Source organism: Mirounga leonina, unplaced genomic scaffold (assembly GCF_011800145.1).
Source record: "Mirounga leonina isolate KUSES-001 unplaced genomic scaffold, KU_Mleo_1.0 Mir_418, whole genome shotgun sequence".
Lineage (NCBI taxonomy): Eukaryota > Metazoa > Chordata > Mammalia > Carnivora > Phocidae > Mirounga > Mirounga leonina.
The window spans coordinates 7,228,810-7,244,803 of NW_023270739.1; the positions used below are offsets into that span (position 1 = coordinate 7,228,810).

Sequence of the window (15,994 nt, forward strand, 5' to 3'; positions counted from 1 at the left end):
CTGGGCACAGCCTCAATATAGGACTGGGGCCGAAAGGTACCCATTTGACGGGGAAGCAAACGAAGGCTTAGAGAGGGGGCGTGGCTTGCCCAAGGTCATCAGGGGCAGAGCCTCAGCTCCCGTCCTTCCTCCGAGGCCTGGGCCTAGGGCCCACTTCAGGCCTTCTCAGACTTGGAGACGACGTGAATCACTGGCGGATTCTAACCAGCTCCCTGGTGACCCTGCTGCGGCTGCTGGTCGGCAAGCCCCACGTGGTGCTGCAAAGCCGTCACTGGCCGGCCGGACTAGATTCTGGCCTCCCTTTCCCTTCAGGAAGGGTGCAGTGCTGGGGGGGCGTGGGTGGTGAGGCCCCAACCTCCACAACCCGCCCTGCCCCCGCCATCCTGGACACCAGAGCTGCGGGAACATTTTATTAAGTTAAGAAGGCTCGTGGAGCAGGAGAGGAGCCTTCATGCGCGGCTCCAGCGTTTCCACGCCCAGCACCCCCTCGGAGGAGGAGGAGGTGAGGCCTTAGGGACAGCTGCCGGCTTCCTCTGTCCGTCTGTCCCTCTGTCCAGAGTCCCAAGGTGTGGTCGCCTCAGGGCAGGAAGTAGTTAGTGGGAGGTAGGGAAGGAGGAGGATGGCTGGCTCCCCGCCTCTCCCACCAGAGTCCACCCTGCCCCGGCCGCTGCTGGGCCTCTGCTAGACCCCTGGGGCAGGGCCACGGGCCCAGAAGCCCGAGCAGGGGGCTAGGGCCAGAGGGGGAGCCCGTGATGGAGGCACATGGCCACCAGGAATTGCTTTCTTCAAAGTATAAAGTGTTTTTGGGGAAAAAAAAAAGGGGGGGAGAAAATCTATATAAAAATCTCTTCACATATAAAATCCTGAAGAAGGTGCAAGGTAAGACCCAGTGCGAGGGGCGCGCTCAGATACGCAGAGTGTGTGTGTGTGCATACGTGTGTGTGTGCGTGCGTGTGTGTGTGTCTGTGTGTGGTGGGTATGAGTGCACGTGCGGCCCACAGAGGGTGGGGAGAAAGCTTGGCTTCTGACTTCCATCCAGCAGGAAGGAGGGCGACTGACTGGCCCCCTCAGGCTGGGGGACGGTCTGCCGCGGGGCTGGGCCACCAGGACCTGGAAGACAAGAGTCGGGGAGCTGCGTGCTTAGGCCAGGCAAGGGTGGCCCGGAAGGCTGGGCCAGACCTGCGCCTGCTCCTCCGGGCTTCTCCCCACATAGCCTGGCCCCCAGGGTGGCCTCTCCCGACTGCCTCAGGCAGTCCCCAAGGATCGGTCCGAAAGCAGCAGCCCCCGGCGGATGGGGCGTTAGGAGAGGCAGCATCGGAACGCTCTGAAGCCTGGGAAATCAAAGACTAAGTCAGGGGGCCAAGCTCCACCCGGGATGTCAGAGGCGTGGAACTCGGGGGAAGGAACGCTGTCACTGATCAGTGACCCACGCCATGCCGCCAGCTCGGAAGATGGGGCAGGCACGCTGGACCTGCAAGGGCACGGGGGGGTCCTGACGAGGGGTGTGGGCTCATCAGCCTGCGGGTGGGGCGCGGCGTTAAGTGCCTGCTGCCACGGGGGGGCACGTGGCAATCATCGGGCCCTGAACTGCGCCCCCCCACCTCTGAAGACACACGCTCAGGTTTACAAAGCAGCCTCTGGCTGAGTCTGACCCACTGACAGCCCCCCACCCCATGTGGCTAGTGTCGCTGTCCCCGTTTACAGAAAGGGAAACAGAAGCCATGAGAAGGGAGCGTCCCGGGTGAGGTGGCACCGTGAGTCGGGTGTGGGCGAGCCTTGAGCTCACCTCCCCAGGCCCAGTGCCCCACCAGGCCTCAGCCCTGCTCGGCCCTGCCCACCCCGTGGCTCTCACCTCTACTCGGCCAGGCTGTTGCGCATGGCTTCCTTCTCCTGCAGGGCAGCCACGGCGAGACGCAGGTGCTCCTTCAGCTGCTCGATCTCCCGCTCCGACCGGGTCTTGATGTGGTTCAGCTCCACATACACATCCTGATACTTCCCCGAGGTGAAGCGCTTGTCCTGGGAGGGCGCAGGAGAGCCGTGAGGGCATGGAGGCCCCCTTCCTGGCCCTGCCGACCCGGCCCATGCCCATCATGCTCCCTGCCGGCCGGCACAAAGCCACCAGGCCCCTCCATGGCCTAGTGGCCTGTCCTTCCCGGTGGCCCCTCGGCATCCCCGGGCCTAGGTGCACCCTCCCAGCATGGCCCAGTGATGGCTTCCAGCATCGTTTTCGTCCCTCGAGACAGGAGCTGAGGCTCAGGGAGGGGAAGCTTTTGTCTAAGACCACTTGGCAGTGAGTGGCCAGGGCACGAACCAGGTCAGCCTGGCCCGGGGCTGGGGCCCCTTCTGTGAGTCTGACTCACACATCTTCACGGAGCCACCAACACACGGGGGTGCCAAACACACAGGGACATGGCACGGGGCAGGCCACAGACTCACAACCCTGGGCCCAAATCCTGGCCCTCCCCACCGCCAGCCACACGGCTCACTCCTCATTGGAACGCGGGCGCCCCTTCACGGGGCCTCGGGCCTTTTTTGTTCACAGCTGTCTCCCCAGCACCGAGCACAGTGCCCAGCATACAGCAGGTGCTCGATAAGTATTTGCTGACTAAATAAAGCAAGTGTGGCCGTGGGCAAGTCACTCACCCTCTCTTAGCCTCAGTGTCTTTGTCTGTAAATAGGGACAAGGACACCTACGAGGGAGAGATGCGAGGAGAGCCATGAACGAGGAGGTGAGGAGGGTGGCTGGCACAGAGCAGGTGCTCATGGGATGGGGCACTGAGGAGCGTCCAGAGGCTCCCTGCCCACAAGCTCTGAGTCAGACCCTACCTTCTGCAGCATCTGCAGCTCATCCCGGAGACACTGCACCTCCTTCTTCAGGTACTGGAGCTCATTCTCCTTCACTCGAAGCAACACCTAGGGTCACGGGTGCCGGGCTGACCCAGGGCCACAGCACCGTGCAGGCCGGCTTCTCTCTGCTTCAGGCCCCCGGACTGTAACTCCCAACCTGCACCGAGACCCACCACACCCCAGGGCCAGGCTCCTCCAGGAAGCCCTGGTTGCTTCCAGCTCTCTCACCTCTGTCCACACAGTGAGTGGGTGTCTCATGACCACCTCTGCTGTTGTCCCAACACAGCACCCGGCCCTCAACGTGAGGGCAAAGAGGGTGACCTCCAGGGAGCCAGAGAGTGCGGGCCTCCCTACGAAATACCTCACGAACCCCTCCCCAAAGTCTGAGCTGCAGGGCTTGCTATTCTGACTTGACCAAATCAGAGATAGGTTCGGCCAGGACTGGGGAGGCTTAAAGGCTTCGACTCTGGAGCCAGACTGCCAGGTTCAAACCCCAACTCCTGCGCTGACGAGCCGCGAGACCCCAGGCAAGGGACCTGACCTCCCTGCGTCTCAGAGTCCTCATCTGTAAACAGGGACAGTAAACAGTATCTACCTCGTAGGATTGTCACGAGGATTCAACGAGTTAACTTACAGACATTCCAGACACAGAGGAAAGCCGTATACAAATTTTCATAAAATAAAATCAAGTAAAATAGAATGAAATAAAATAAAATAAAATAAAATACTAGGGGATCGGGGATCACACACATTTTCTCACTCCAACTTTCCCCAGTAAGGGGGATGCTAGCCTCCTTTTACCAAGGAGCTCCTGGGGCTCAGAATGGCGGGGTGACTTGCCATGGTCACCCAGCAGCTCGGTGGTAGGCCCCTGATGGGAGGGCTGGTCTCTGGTGGTAGGGCTTTGTCCCAGGTGCCCATCCCAGCTGCGCTGGCTTCTCCCCCTCTGGGGCCCGGCCCCACCGAGCGGTGCCATTCCCTGCCGCAGGGCACACCCAGCCCGTCGGGGTGCAGAGCAGCAGCCAGGCTGCCTGGCATCGGGGTGGGCGCTCACCTCCAGCTCACAGGAGCTCCGCTGGCTGCCGCGCCCACAGCCGTCACCCATGCCCTGCGAGGCAATGAAGCCACGCAGCCGGTCGATCTCCTCTGACAGGCGGGTGTGCAGCTCCTGGGAGGCCCGGGACGGTCAGCGCGCAGACGAAGGACCGCTGCGCCCGGGGCCCCCGCCCCCGCCCCCGCCCCGGGCCGGGCTCACCTGGTTGTGGCGCAGCAGCTCCTGGCCCTCCTGCTGGCAGCGCCGCAGCGTGTGTTCCCGCTCCTCGGCCTGCCGCGTCAGGGCGCCGATCTCCAGGCACTTCTGCGAGTACTGCTCGGACAGCACCTGCAGCTCCCGCTTCAGCGCCGCCACGTCTGACCTGTCCGGGGTAGGGGCGGGCAGGGATGGCAGGGGGCTCGGCTCGGGGGAGGCTCAAAGCAGCTCAGGACTCCAGGTTCCTGCTCTGGTTCTGCCTTCAGCCCACTGGGGGGGCTGTGAACTGGTGACAGCCTCTTAGGGCTGCCGGTGACGCCTCGATGAGGTGGGGGTTAAGCCTCCAAGGCCTCTAGAGCCCTAACGGTCCAGAGCTGTCCTCTGCGGTGGGGACACCTAGTGACCAAGGGTGGTACTGCAGCCCAGCTCTAGGGGACACGAACCGGGGGCCGCAGAGGCTGAGACCAGCTGGACAAGAAGGGGCCTAAAGGACTATCTATGTGGACTGGCATGGGGGTCTGGCTGAGGGCCCCCTGCCTCTGTCCCCTGTGCCCGGTGACTGGGTCAGGAGTCTCAGCTGGGGGCAAAGTGTTGTATCCTCTGCCAAGGGACCTCAGCACAGGTTCCTGCCTCATGAACACCAGGGTGGGCAGCCCCTCGCTCAGAATGAGGCCCAGCCCACAGACCCCAGAGTCCAGGTGCCATCTTACTGGTGCTGCTTGCGAAGGCCATCGGGGCCCTGTGGGAGACTCCGTGTCTTGCTCAGTTCCCGGCTCAGCTCCTCCTGGTAGGCCTTCTTCATGGCTTCGATGGCTAGAAGAAGCAGGGCAGAGGCATGAGGGGAGCTTGGGGAGGGGTCAGCAGCAGTAGGCTCCACCTCCCCCAAGACCCCACATGCACCACGCAGACAGAAGCTAAGAGCACTGGACCAGGCTGTCTCAGGAACTGCATGGCTTTGGGGAAGTTGCTCGACCTCTCTGAGCCTATCAAGGGAGGATACCAATCCGTCTGCTGGGGTGGGACAGTGCTGGACAGACACCTCAGGACCTGACCTCTTGTCAGTGACATCCAGGTGGGACCCCACACAGCCCACCACCCCTGCAGAGCCTGGACGGTTCCTTCACAAGGCCAAGCTCCCTGGCCCAGCCCGCTGATCGTACCCAGTGCAGGGACTGCAGCTGGTACAAATCTGTGCGACTTTTCACAGGGGAGTTAACCCCTCTGTGCCTCGGGTCCCTTGTTGGAAAGCGGGGAGAACAACAGCACCTTCTCTTGCGGGTTATTGGAAGACCTGTGTAGAGCATTTGGAGCAATGCCTGGCCCAGAGTAGATGTGCAGAGAGATTCTGCTGGCTTATCTTCCAGACTGTGAGCAACCAAGGACCAAGTGTTTTCACACTCACACAGGGTGGTTGGGAGGATTAAACAAGCCGTCGTCCATAATCTTATCCATAATTCTAAAATCCAAAGGCTCAGAACACTGGAAGCTTTTCATAACTTTCGGTGGCAATCCCTGACCTGAACAGATGCAAGGCTATCTGCGGTCAGTCGTAGCCCACTTAAGCGTAACTCTGAGAAGTTTCACCGTGAAAGTCTCAGTGCTATATTTCAGGGAAGAGCCCAGACTCTGCTGGGAAGGGTATCTAATAGGTGTACTAGGTTATCTTCCTAAAATGCAGGACACACCGGCTCCAGGGTTTGGGATGAGAGGCCGTAGGCTTGCGTGCGTGAAGCATGTGACACAGCGCTGGCAGGTGGGAAGTTCTAGATCAAGTGACTTCTCTCATCATTCCTTTGATTCTGTAAACCCCATGGGAGTGCTTAGGATGTGCCAGGCCCACACGGGAGCTGCGCAGGGAACACAGGGAGGGAGGGAGATGTCGAACATCTCGGGCGTTCCTGTTTCTGGCTTGGGTGAGCAGAGGGTGGGCTTCAGGGACCGGCTCTGCAGTCAGGGTGCTCTGAGCTCCAACTCCGGCTCTGTCATCTCCAAGCTGTGCCGTCTGGGACAAGTCACTAACCTCTCTGAGCCCCAGTTCCTCATCTATGAAATGGGGTCCCTCCATCGGGCACTGCAAGGAGCTAAGGGTGCTTGTGTGGGGAACGGGGCTTAGCAACAGCTCACAGCTTTGCTCCGGCCCTCCCCAGGGTCTGGCCCTTCCCCCCACCAACCCCCGGTCCGCAGCTGAGCACTCTCTACCCAGCAAACGGTGCACACGTGGGCATGGAGTTGGAGCTCAGTGCGTGCGTGTGTGCATGTGTGCGTGCGTGCGCCTTGGGGTGAGATCCCCAGTGGCTGCAGGCCCCTGAGGGAGAGGAGTCACAACCCAGGAGGACATGGGGGTTGGGGGGGGCTTTGATTGCCTCGGTTTCCCCTTCTCGTGTAGGAAGAGGCCAGTTCTGGGGACTCCACCCCCTCCTAGACCCCTTTCCCAAGTTTGGCACCGAGACCACCCCCTTATTTAAAGTCCTCCCCGATTTCAGCGAGGAGCTGCAGCGAGAGGCTCGTGGGGCCCGGGGTCCTCACCTGAGGCCGTGGCCGCCGTCTCCTCGGCCAGGAGCCACTCCTTCTCCTGCTGCAGCCGCTGCAGCTCGCGCTCGTGGTGCCTCTGCAACCCCTCCATCACCTGCTGGTGTGAGGACTCCATCTCGGCCAGGCTGCGCTCGCACGCTTCCTGCGGGCGGGAGGCCATCTTCGTCCCGGGGCTGCCCCCGCTGCCTGGACGGTGGCCCTTCTCCAGCCCCAGGCGGTGAGCCTCAGGGGCAGGCCCGTCCCGGGCCGGCCATCTCCACCTCTCCTCCCTGGGGCCCCGTACCACCGACCACACCTGCCCCTGCTTCCCCCGTCCACAGACCTCACCCTGTCACTCTCCTGCTCCCAACCCTTCGGAAGCTCCTATCCAGTGGGGTCAAGTCCCTGCTCCTGTGTCTGACCCTCGTGGCCTCAGGCTGGGCCTTTCCCCACCAAGGAACTCCAGTTAGGAGAAATAATTCATGGCATGGTCACAGCTCTGAGCTGTAGCTAAGGCTAAGCCCTCTGCCTGGAACGTTCTTCTGCAACTTTCTCTTCCAGGGTAACGAACTTGGCCTGCAGTCCAGCTTAATGTCCTCCCCGCTCTATCTCTGGACAGCCTCTCCCCTGCCTCCGAAGGCTCTGGCTCTGCCAGACTGTAAGTTCTCCAAAGAGAGGGAAGACCTGATCCAGCTCGGAGCCCCCCAGGGTCCGGACCAGAGCCTAACATCTGTCAGGTGCTGAGAAAGTGAGCTGAAATTGATGACATCACAAAATAGGGCCTGTAGGCAAGACTGGCAAGTGTTTCAAAGACTGATAATAGTCGTGCTTGGGAGAGTCAGTTGCGACAGGTGCATGGGGGGGCAGCTGGGCATTGTCATCACATTTTTAGTAACCCCCCGTTGACCCCACAGAAAGTCACGTGTGTACAAAGACTCTGGGACAGGGGTATTCCCTACAGTAAGGTTGGTAAGAGATGAAAACCGGAAACAACACCTAACAGGGGAGCCCTTAAATGATGGGATCAAGCCTTACAAAGGCCCCCAGGCAGCTGGTGAAGAACAGAGCTGCCCACGTGGACTGCCCCGGAAAGGTGTCCCAAAAGTTAGGTGACGCAAGCTGGTCTCTGACAACATGTATGGTGCGATCCCACTCACGGAAACAACACAGAGCCACGCATCCGAGTCCACGCATGTCAAACACAGCGAAGGGCATGGGAAGATGCAGTGGGGGGCAGAGTAGGGGCGCCCAGAGATGCCCATGTCGTACTCCCTAGAACCTCTGAATATGTTACCTTACGTGGCAGAGGGGCATTGAGGTTGCTAATCAGCTGACCCTAAAATAGGGAGACTATCCTGAATTATCCCCTGGGCGCAATGGAGTCACAGGGTCCTCAGATGCGGAAGCGGAGGCAGGAGCGCAGAGAGGGAGAAGTGGCCACAGAAGGTCAGTGATACGGGCGCCTGGATGGCTCAGTCGTTAAGCGTCTGCCTTCAGCTCAGGTCATGATCCCAGGGTCCTGGGATCGAGCCCCACATCGGGCTCCCTGCTCCACGGGAAGCCTGCTTCTCCCTCTCCCGCTCCCCCTGCTTGTGTTCCCTCTCTCGCTGTGTCTCTCTCTGTCAAATTAATAAATAAAACCTTAAAAAAAAGAAAAGGTCAGTGATAATTCACTGTGGGAAGCGAAGGGACCAGACTTTCCACTGCAGGCTTTGCAGACGAAGGATGGGGCCAGGAGCCCAGGAATGCAGGTGGCCATAAGCCACTGGAGAAGGCGAGGAGACAGGTCCCACCTGGAGCCCGTGGAAAGGATTTGAGCCCAGCGAGACCCCAGTTAAGCTGCTCCCCTTCAAATCTAGGAGATGATACACCCATGTTATCTAAGGTTGTGGTGATTTGTTCCAACAGCAAAAGGAAACTCTAGGGATGTACTCCAAGGGTGATCAAGGTGACGCCTGGGGCGGGGAGAGCAGGCAGGGGAAGAAGAGCTCATGTGTTTATTTCTAACCTTTTGATTAGATTGAATTATTTTTGAAAATGTAAACATATTTTTTATGTAATTAAATTTAAGATCATGAAAAAGGAAAAGGGAAGAGCCCTGGAGGAAATTGAAGCAGGTAAGAGTATATCCCCCATGCCATTGGGCACCTCACGGTGTGGGGGGGACTGACCCCTACCTCTCCAGCAGCAGCACCAGGGGGCTACAAGGACCAGTCTGGGGGAAGGGCCAGATGTTCTGAGTCCCAGGTCCACGTGTTCTGAGTGGGGGGCAGGTAATGTCTGTCCCTCTGCATCTGTCCTCGGTGTCCCTCCAGTCAGAACAATAGAACATGGCTTTGGAATTCCACACACTGGGTCCTAATCCTCGCTGTACCAGAATGAACTTGAACAAGCCTCTTCCCCACTCTGAGCCTCAGTGCCCTCTCCTATAAAGCGGGCCCGTAAGACCAACTCATGAGGGTCTCTAAGATAAGCCCACCTATAGAGATGGGAGCAACATAGGGTGTGGGGACTGCTGTCCTCACAGGACCAGATGAGGTAGGCAGACCTGGCAGCTAATAGGGGGTCCAGAGGCAGGGACCAGCCCATGAGGAAGGAGGGGCTCCTACAAGGCCAAGTGCTGCTTTCTCTGATCTATCTTCGGGAGGGCCCAAGGTGTCCAGCTGCCACCTCTGACATGGACCAAAGCAGATCAAGAAATGCCTGTTACTCCCTCTGCAATAAGCTGGGGGGAGGCCAGAGGAGGCAATGGTGGCCCCGGCAGGTGAAGCCCCAGAGCCCCCAGCTGCTGTCCTATGCCGCAAGCCCCACAAGCTGAAAGAAGGGCTCCCAGCTGGACTAAGATACCAGGCTGGGGAACCCCTCCGCAGCTGTCACCTCTCTAGGGCCCGCTGACTCCCCAGCCACCTCCTCCTGGGCCAGAGAGGGACACAGATGGCTCCGCTCCTCTTCTCTGGCGCTCACCACCTCTGTGGCCCCTCCTCCACCCGTCTTCGGCTCTGTTTCCTTATCATTCCCTTCTCACCTCCACCCCCCCAATTCCATTTGCACCCCAGCCCATCCCGACCTAACAGGATGAAACGCCAACAGCCCTTCGTGTGCCCAGTGGCCTCATGGGGACCAGGAAACCTGGACTGCAGACACAGGTCTGCCTCTAGCTCGAAGGTCTCACCGCCTCTCTGTGCCTCAGTTTCCCCACCTGTAAGCTGAGCAATCAGAGCAGTGCTTTCAAACTTCACTTTAGTGGAATCTAATGCAGGTTCTGACAGTAAAACAGACAGGTGAGGCTGCTCGGATACCAGATACCGATGGCTGTGAATGGAACCACCCAGAAAGGCAGCCCCTGGGGCATCCAAGGGCTGAGTACACTTTGAAGCCCTCTGGTGGGGGTCTCTGAAGGGTGTCCCAGCTGCCTCAGGCCCTGCTGTGGGGCCTCACCCAGCCTGAAGATGCCGCACCCACTCCTTCCTCTGGCCTCAAGGGAGCCTTGGACGACACTGGTCCCTCCCCGCTCCCCTCTCCATGTCAGGTGACCCCAAAGCTAGCCCCCCTCCCCCACCCAGGTCCCAACTCCCCCTGGCCCTGGTCTCCCTTCAGCTGACTGCTCCACACACCACTCACCCCATGGGGCTCCCTGGCCTTGCACAGCGGACCAGCCTCAGGGCCCCTGGGGGGCCCCGTCTTCCCTGGGCCCAGTCACCCAGTCCTCACCTCTCCTCCCTGCACACAGCTCCCTGCAGCCCTCGCTCCTCCAGCCCTTCCTAGGTCCTGACACCACCCTTGCCCCCTCCCAAGCCCCCCTGCATCCCAACACCACTTTCCTGATGTCACTGTCAGACCCCAAATCCCCTCAGGTCTGGGGAATGAGACCCCAACTCCTTGGCCTGCCGGAGGTCTCCACTGTAGACACCTACTGGCCCTCCACCTCCCGCCCCAGCCCGGGACCCCACCCCAAAACTGGTGCTTTCCTGGGCGCCCCACACAGCCACCTCCAACTCTGGAGCTTCCTCTAGAAGGCCCCCGTGCCCAGAGCCTAGGATCCCAGCAGTCTCTTCTACTTCAGGCAATGGCGTGCTGACCGGAGGTGTGAGATGGTTGTTAAGCGCAGCCATTTAAAAAGTTAAATTATATAAACTTACAATTAACTACAGTGAAAACAAAGGTCATACTCAAAATTCATCACTTCCTAGTTATTTCACTGTATTTTATTATTGTCTATGCTCTTGAGGGTTTTTTTGTTTTTTGTTTTTAAAGATTTTATTTTTAAGTATTCTCTACACCCAATGTGAGGCTGGAACTCACGACCCCGAGATCAAGAGTGGTGCGCTCCACCAACTGAGCCAGCCAGGCGCCCCTATGCTCTTGAGTTTATTTACGTCTTCTGTGTCTTGTCTGGTGGAAACGCTCTATAATTCTGTGCAGCACATGTATCTTCCCAATTCGCTGTTCAGGGACATCAGCCATAGTGGGAGTATTTACACCACGGAAATTGGTAAACATTACAGATCAGGGCTTGATTTATTGTATTGTTGATTGTCTGGACTTAAGCAAGGGATGAGAAAACACTAATAATGCAGATTAAACTTCCAAGTGCCAAATTTATGACCATCACACTGTAACTAGAACACAGACCTGGAGAAAATATTCTAAATAGAATATTCTCAAAAGAAAACTATTATCCAATTCGGCCAAGAAGTTACTTGTGACGTTGACCAAGTAAAGTTCTGACGTATGTCTTCTCGTTTTACTCATTAACATGAACAAAACTGTCAACCGACATTTATGTTAGAACAATCCTCGTCTGCCAGTTGGCTGAGGATACAAACATTCGGAAAAACCAGTGAAAGTATTCTGAGAAAAGTCAATTAGCTATAGATGGAATTCACAAGAAAAGCAATATGTTTCGTATTTGTACACTGTGTCCTAAACCTCCTTTGTATCAGCAAAATTGATCAGTAATTATCAGTAAAATTAATCAGTAACATACGTTAGCCTGTATGTGCTTAACATACACACGTATTTTTCTGTCAAACCGTTTCCAGACAAGGCCAAACGTCCCCAGAGGAACAAAATCAGCCCTAGCTGAGAACCACTGTCCCGGGCAGGCCCAGCATCCCACATCCTGCGGGCCCACCTGCTGCAGGGCCTTGGCCTGGCAGGCATGGGTGGGATTTCCCTGTGCTGAGGCAGTGACCCTGGGGGCCTGCCCGCTGGGGGCCCCACTCCCCACTGGCTCTCCTTCCCCAGGTGGTGTGGGAGAAGGGGTCCAAGTACAGAGTGTCCCAGGGGGGCACACACACAGGCTCTGCAGTCAGCCGGAACCGAACTCAAATCCCACCTCTGACATCTGCAGCTCAGTTGACCTTGGGCAAGTCCCATAACCTCTCAGAGCTCAGTGGCTTGTCTGTAAAATGGGCACAGTGACCATGGCTACCTGCGGGGCACATTCGATGAGACGATGCAGATCAAATGCCTCACACGGGTTCTGCGACACTCCCAGAACATCAGCGGTTCTCTGAAACCTCGGCAACCAGGAGCCTGCCCGCAGCCCCCACCAAACAGCCCCTTGGCCTCACCTGCGAGATGTAGCCCGGGGGGACGTGGCTGTCCTCCTGGGACCTGGGTGCACCCTCAGGAGCCTCTCCCTGAAGACGCCATGCCTCCAGCTGAGCACGAAGAGACTGGACCTACAAGGGGATTTGGGGGGGGGGGTCAGTGGGAACCTGGAAGCCGGGAAGGGGGTGCTGGGAGGCAGTGAGGAGCTTTGGGTTTGAGCAGGGGAAGCAGCCTGTGGTGGAAATGCAGGCAAAGGGGACATTCCAGCAATTTCCTGAATGGCCAGGTCAGTGACCCAGGAGAACTTTGTCCCAGGGAAGACTAAACAGGTTTGGGAGGAGGACACTGTGGTCACAGACACTGATTACATGACGTAGTAGGTGGTCTCTGAGCCTCAGTTTCCCGTCAGTACAACTGCGACGAGGCCTACCCTCTGGACCATGAGACTGCTCAGAGGATTATGTGAGCCAGTACAGGGAAACAGGCCAGGATGAGGTATACAGAAGATGCTGAATAAGGGGTCTCTCCCTCCTCCTCCCTTCTCTGTGGTCGCTGAGGACAAAACTGAGAAGGAAAAAAAAATGCCCCAAAACAAGAAACACCAAGGTCCAGGAAAGAAGATTCCAGTTCCTAAGAGTCTGAGGTACCAGACAGTGAATCAGGGGTGAGCTCCCCGTCACTGTAGGTATGCCAGATGAACGCCGCAGTGTGACTGCAGGCACAGGAGGGGCCCTGGCGGGGGAAGGGGGCTCCCGGAGGCCAGCGGTGGTGCCTACCTCCTTCTCCAGGGCCTCGTGGCTGTCACCCGGAGGCCCCCGGCGCTCCCCGCGGCTTTGGTTGAGCAGGGCGGTGAGAGGCACCCGCTTGTTCTCCCGCAGGGGCAGCTTCTCCAGCTCCTGCCACTTCTTCTCAATCTCCTCACTGAGCCGGCTCTGCTGGTCCTCCGTCAGCGGGGCACCCAGGCCCCGGCGCGGCCCCTCGCCAGCCGCGGTCTCCGGGGGCCGGCTGTCCGTGGCCTCAAACCACCTGCGTCGCTCCTCGGAGCGCTGGGCCAGGTCCCGCTCGAGCTCCTCCTGCTTGGTCGGGCGGTCGAGGGCGCGGGCCGGGCCGCGGACCCGCTGCGGGGAGCCCTGCGTCAGCGGGGAGAGCTCCACGTAGTCCAGGGACGGCCGCTGCCCATCCGCCTTCCTCGGGCTGCCCCGACCGATGACCTCAGAGCCCCCCCGCTGCTCCCCGGCCTTCAGGGAGCCCTTCTGGGTGCTGCAGCCGTGCAGCGTGTTCTCCTTGTTGCAGTCCGAGAGCCTAGGGTGCCAGCAGAGCCTCGTCAGGCGGGAGGGAGTGAAGAGTCAAGCACTTCTGCAGCGCCACCCCTGGGCTGGGGCCCGGGGCCAGACCCCCATCTAGAGGTTCGGACTAGAGCTTCATCATTAACAGACGCTGAGAAGCATCCCAGGGCCCACGCTGAGCAGCAGAGGCACCAGCAGAGCTGGGTTCCCGCTTTGGCCCCCAGGGACCTCATCTGTAACATGGGCCAACAATGCCTCTCACAGGACGAATGTGAGGACCAGGTGAGTGAAAGTGTGCAAAGCAAACAGAGCCCTTGGCCAATGGTGATCAAAGCGTTATTCCCAGCAGTGTGGTTTAAGACAAGGTCCGGGGCTCAAGGGGCTCACAGTGGGATAGGAAAGATGAGGTGACCAGTGACCTCTGGGTCCTCCCCTTCCTCCATTAGTAATAGCTGGGTACATCGTTGGCCGGCCAAAAACGACACCCCCCCAGCATCCCTTGCAGCTGTGTGGCCATGTGACTGCATTCCTCCGCCCAAGGGTGTGAGAGGTGGTTCCCTTTAAAGGACCGGGCATGCCCTGGCCTGGGTCCTGGCAGGGACTCCATGAGAACTGAGCCAGACACAAAGGTGTGAGTTGTGGGCCGCAGAGCTGCCCCGCCAGGTCTGGATCACACACCTCTGGATTGTTCTGGAGAGAGAAAGCAAGCTCTCCCTTATTTATGCCACTGTGCCTGGGGCTTCTCTGTTAGAGCGGCTGAGCCTACAGACTAACTGGAAGCCCAGCTGCAGAGTGCTCCAGAGTCCACAGAGCGCTTCCACGCACAGCCCTCCCACGAAGCAGACGTCATGCTCGGCATGACAGATGAGGAATCTGACACTCAGACAAGAAAGTCACTGGCCTGAGGGTGAACAGCCAAGGTACGGCCAAGTAGGGGGGCTCATGCTTAGGCCTCCCAGTACCACACGCCGTTCCTGCTGTCCAGCAGCTGCGATTCCCAGCCCCCACCGTGGGCGGCAAGGGTTTATACTGTGGGGGGCTCTGCCAGCAACTCACTCAGTCCTCCTCCCCTCCACGCACGGCGACCTCCAGCGGGGTGAGCTCCTCATCCAGACTACCTAACCACACCCTCTCTCCAACTCAGGCTCAGACACAGCTCCCACGGCTCGGAGATAATCAGCCACTAGCGGGGGCCTCTGACTCACTGGCATCTTCTCCGAAGAGTCAAGATCCCTTCCCCACTTTCAGGATGTGGGGGACTATAAAGGAATGGCAGTCAAACCACAGGTCCTCAAAGTATTTTCGGGTGAGTGCCAAGAATGCTCCTTGCTCTCTCTCCATTTTGATGATGGAGAAACTGAGGCCCCAGAGGTACAGCCACAGGGCCCTCAGCTGGGTGCCAGAACCCCACTCAGGGATGCAGGGGTAGGTGCCTCCCTCAAGGTCCCAGTCCAGCTTGGCACATACTTGGTGACATCCGGGGCAGAGGTGGGTCGCACGGTCTTCCTCAGAGCCTCGATCCAGTTTCGCCGGATACCCGAGGTCATGGCCGACAAGGTGTAGATAGCATCCTTGGTCTGCAAGTCCACCCCACGGGCAGGTTGCCACATGGCCAGCTCCGCCCCCAGCCCGCTCTCTCGCCACTGTGCACCCCAGGGAGGGTGGCCCTTTCCCCCCAAGTAGGGAACCTAAGGTCCTGCGCCTAGGGATGAGTGGAGGGTGCCAATGCTCCCCTCCACCAGCTGGCTCTGAGATCTCCCCAACATTCCACCCTCCCTCCCCCACCAATTATCTCTGGGGCCTCCCCAGATAGGCCAGGTGTCGACAGCTCTAAGGACAGGGTCTCCAGGTCAATGAGTGACAGGAGCCAGTCACGAAGCCCATCACCGCCCCCCCACCCAGCCCCGATGCCACCCCAGCTACACGGCAGCTCACATGGATCTGGAAGCCGTAGTTTCGCTGCACCGCATACTCGGTGACGTCCGTACAGGAACGCAGGTCGATCTCGCCATCCAGCTCATCGGCCTGCCGCAGGAAAGCCCACGATGGTCCACACCTTCCACTTCCCCGCTGGGCGCCCCCGGTCCCCTTCCAGGGCCCCCAGCACCTGATGGGGACAGGGAGCGTTCCCACTTGGTCTCACCTCCTCGGCGGTGGAGTCCCTGTAGTACTTAAGGCTTGAATCTGTCAGCACAAACCAATGCTTCTTCCACTGTGAAGGAGAGGTGGCAGTGAGCGAGGGGAGGGGGGCTGCGGTGAGGGCGGAGCGAAAGGGGGGTGTGTGCAGCCGTCCTGGGTGCTGCCAGGTCAATGGTAGGGCCCCAGCACCCTCTTCCACACCGCTGGTGGCTTGTGGGGGCAGGGGACAGAGCAGAGGCAGAAACTCCAGATCTGAAGCCTGGCCCCTCCAGGGGCAGCATCTGTGAAATGGGTTGACTTCTCAGTGCCTACACCTTCCCTTTCCTTCTGGGAGCCCTTCTCTCATGTGTTGACAGTCCCGTAGCCCTCTTGACCCTCTCCATCGGGATCACCAAGGCTCCTACTA

General features: G+C 59.0%; 1 protein-coding gene across 2 annotated transcripts in view; it reads right to left on the bottom strand.

Moving 5' to 3' along the window:
* Positions 1-396: 396 nt before the first annotated feature.
* The window catches only part of TRIOBP (TRIO and F-actin binding protein), a 52,615-nt gene continuing 37,017 nt past the window's right edge, over positions 397-15,994 (bottom strand). For both annotated transcript variants that reach the window (XM_034987550.1, XM_034987549.1), the window contains 12 exons: positions 15,593-15,661; positions 15,385-15,474; positions 14,917-15,026; positions 12,940-13,465; positions 12,184-12,294; positions 6,623-6,770; positions 4,807-4,909; positions 4,103-4,262; positions 3,902-4,015; positions 2,827-2,913; positions 1,853-2,016; positions 397-1,110 (listed from right to left, as the gene is read on the bottom strand). In XM_034987550.1, the coding sequence (XP_034843441.1) occupies positions 1,855-2,016; positions 2,827-2,913; positions 3,902-4,015; positions 4,103-4,262; positions 4,807-4,909; positions 6,623-6,770; positions 12,184-12,294; positions 12,940-13,465; positions 14,917-15,026; positions 15,385-15,474; positions 15,593-15,661 (1,680 nt within the window). In that variant the 3' untranslated portion in view covers positions 397-1,110; positions 1,853-1,854. The remainder of the gene's footprint in view (positions 1,111-1,852; positions 2,017-2,826; positions 2,914-3,901; positions 4,016-4,102; positions 4,263-4,806; positions 4,910-6,622; positions 6,771-12,183; positions 12,295-12,939; positions 13,466-14,916; positions 15,027-15,384; positions 15,475-15,592; positions 15,662-15,994) is intronic.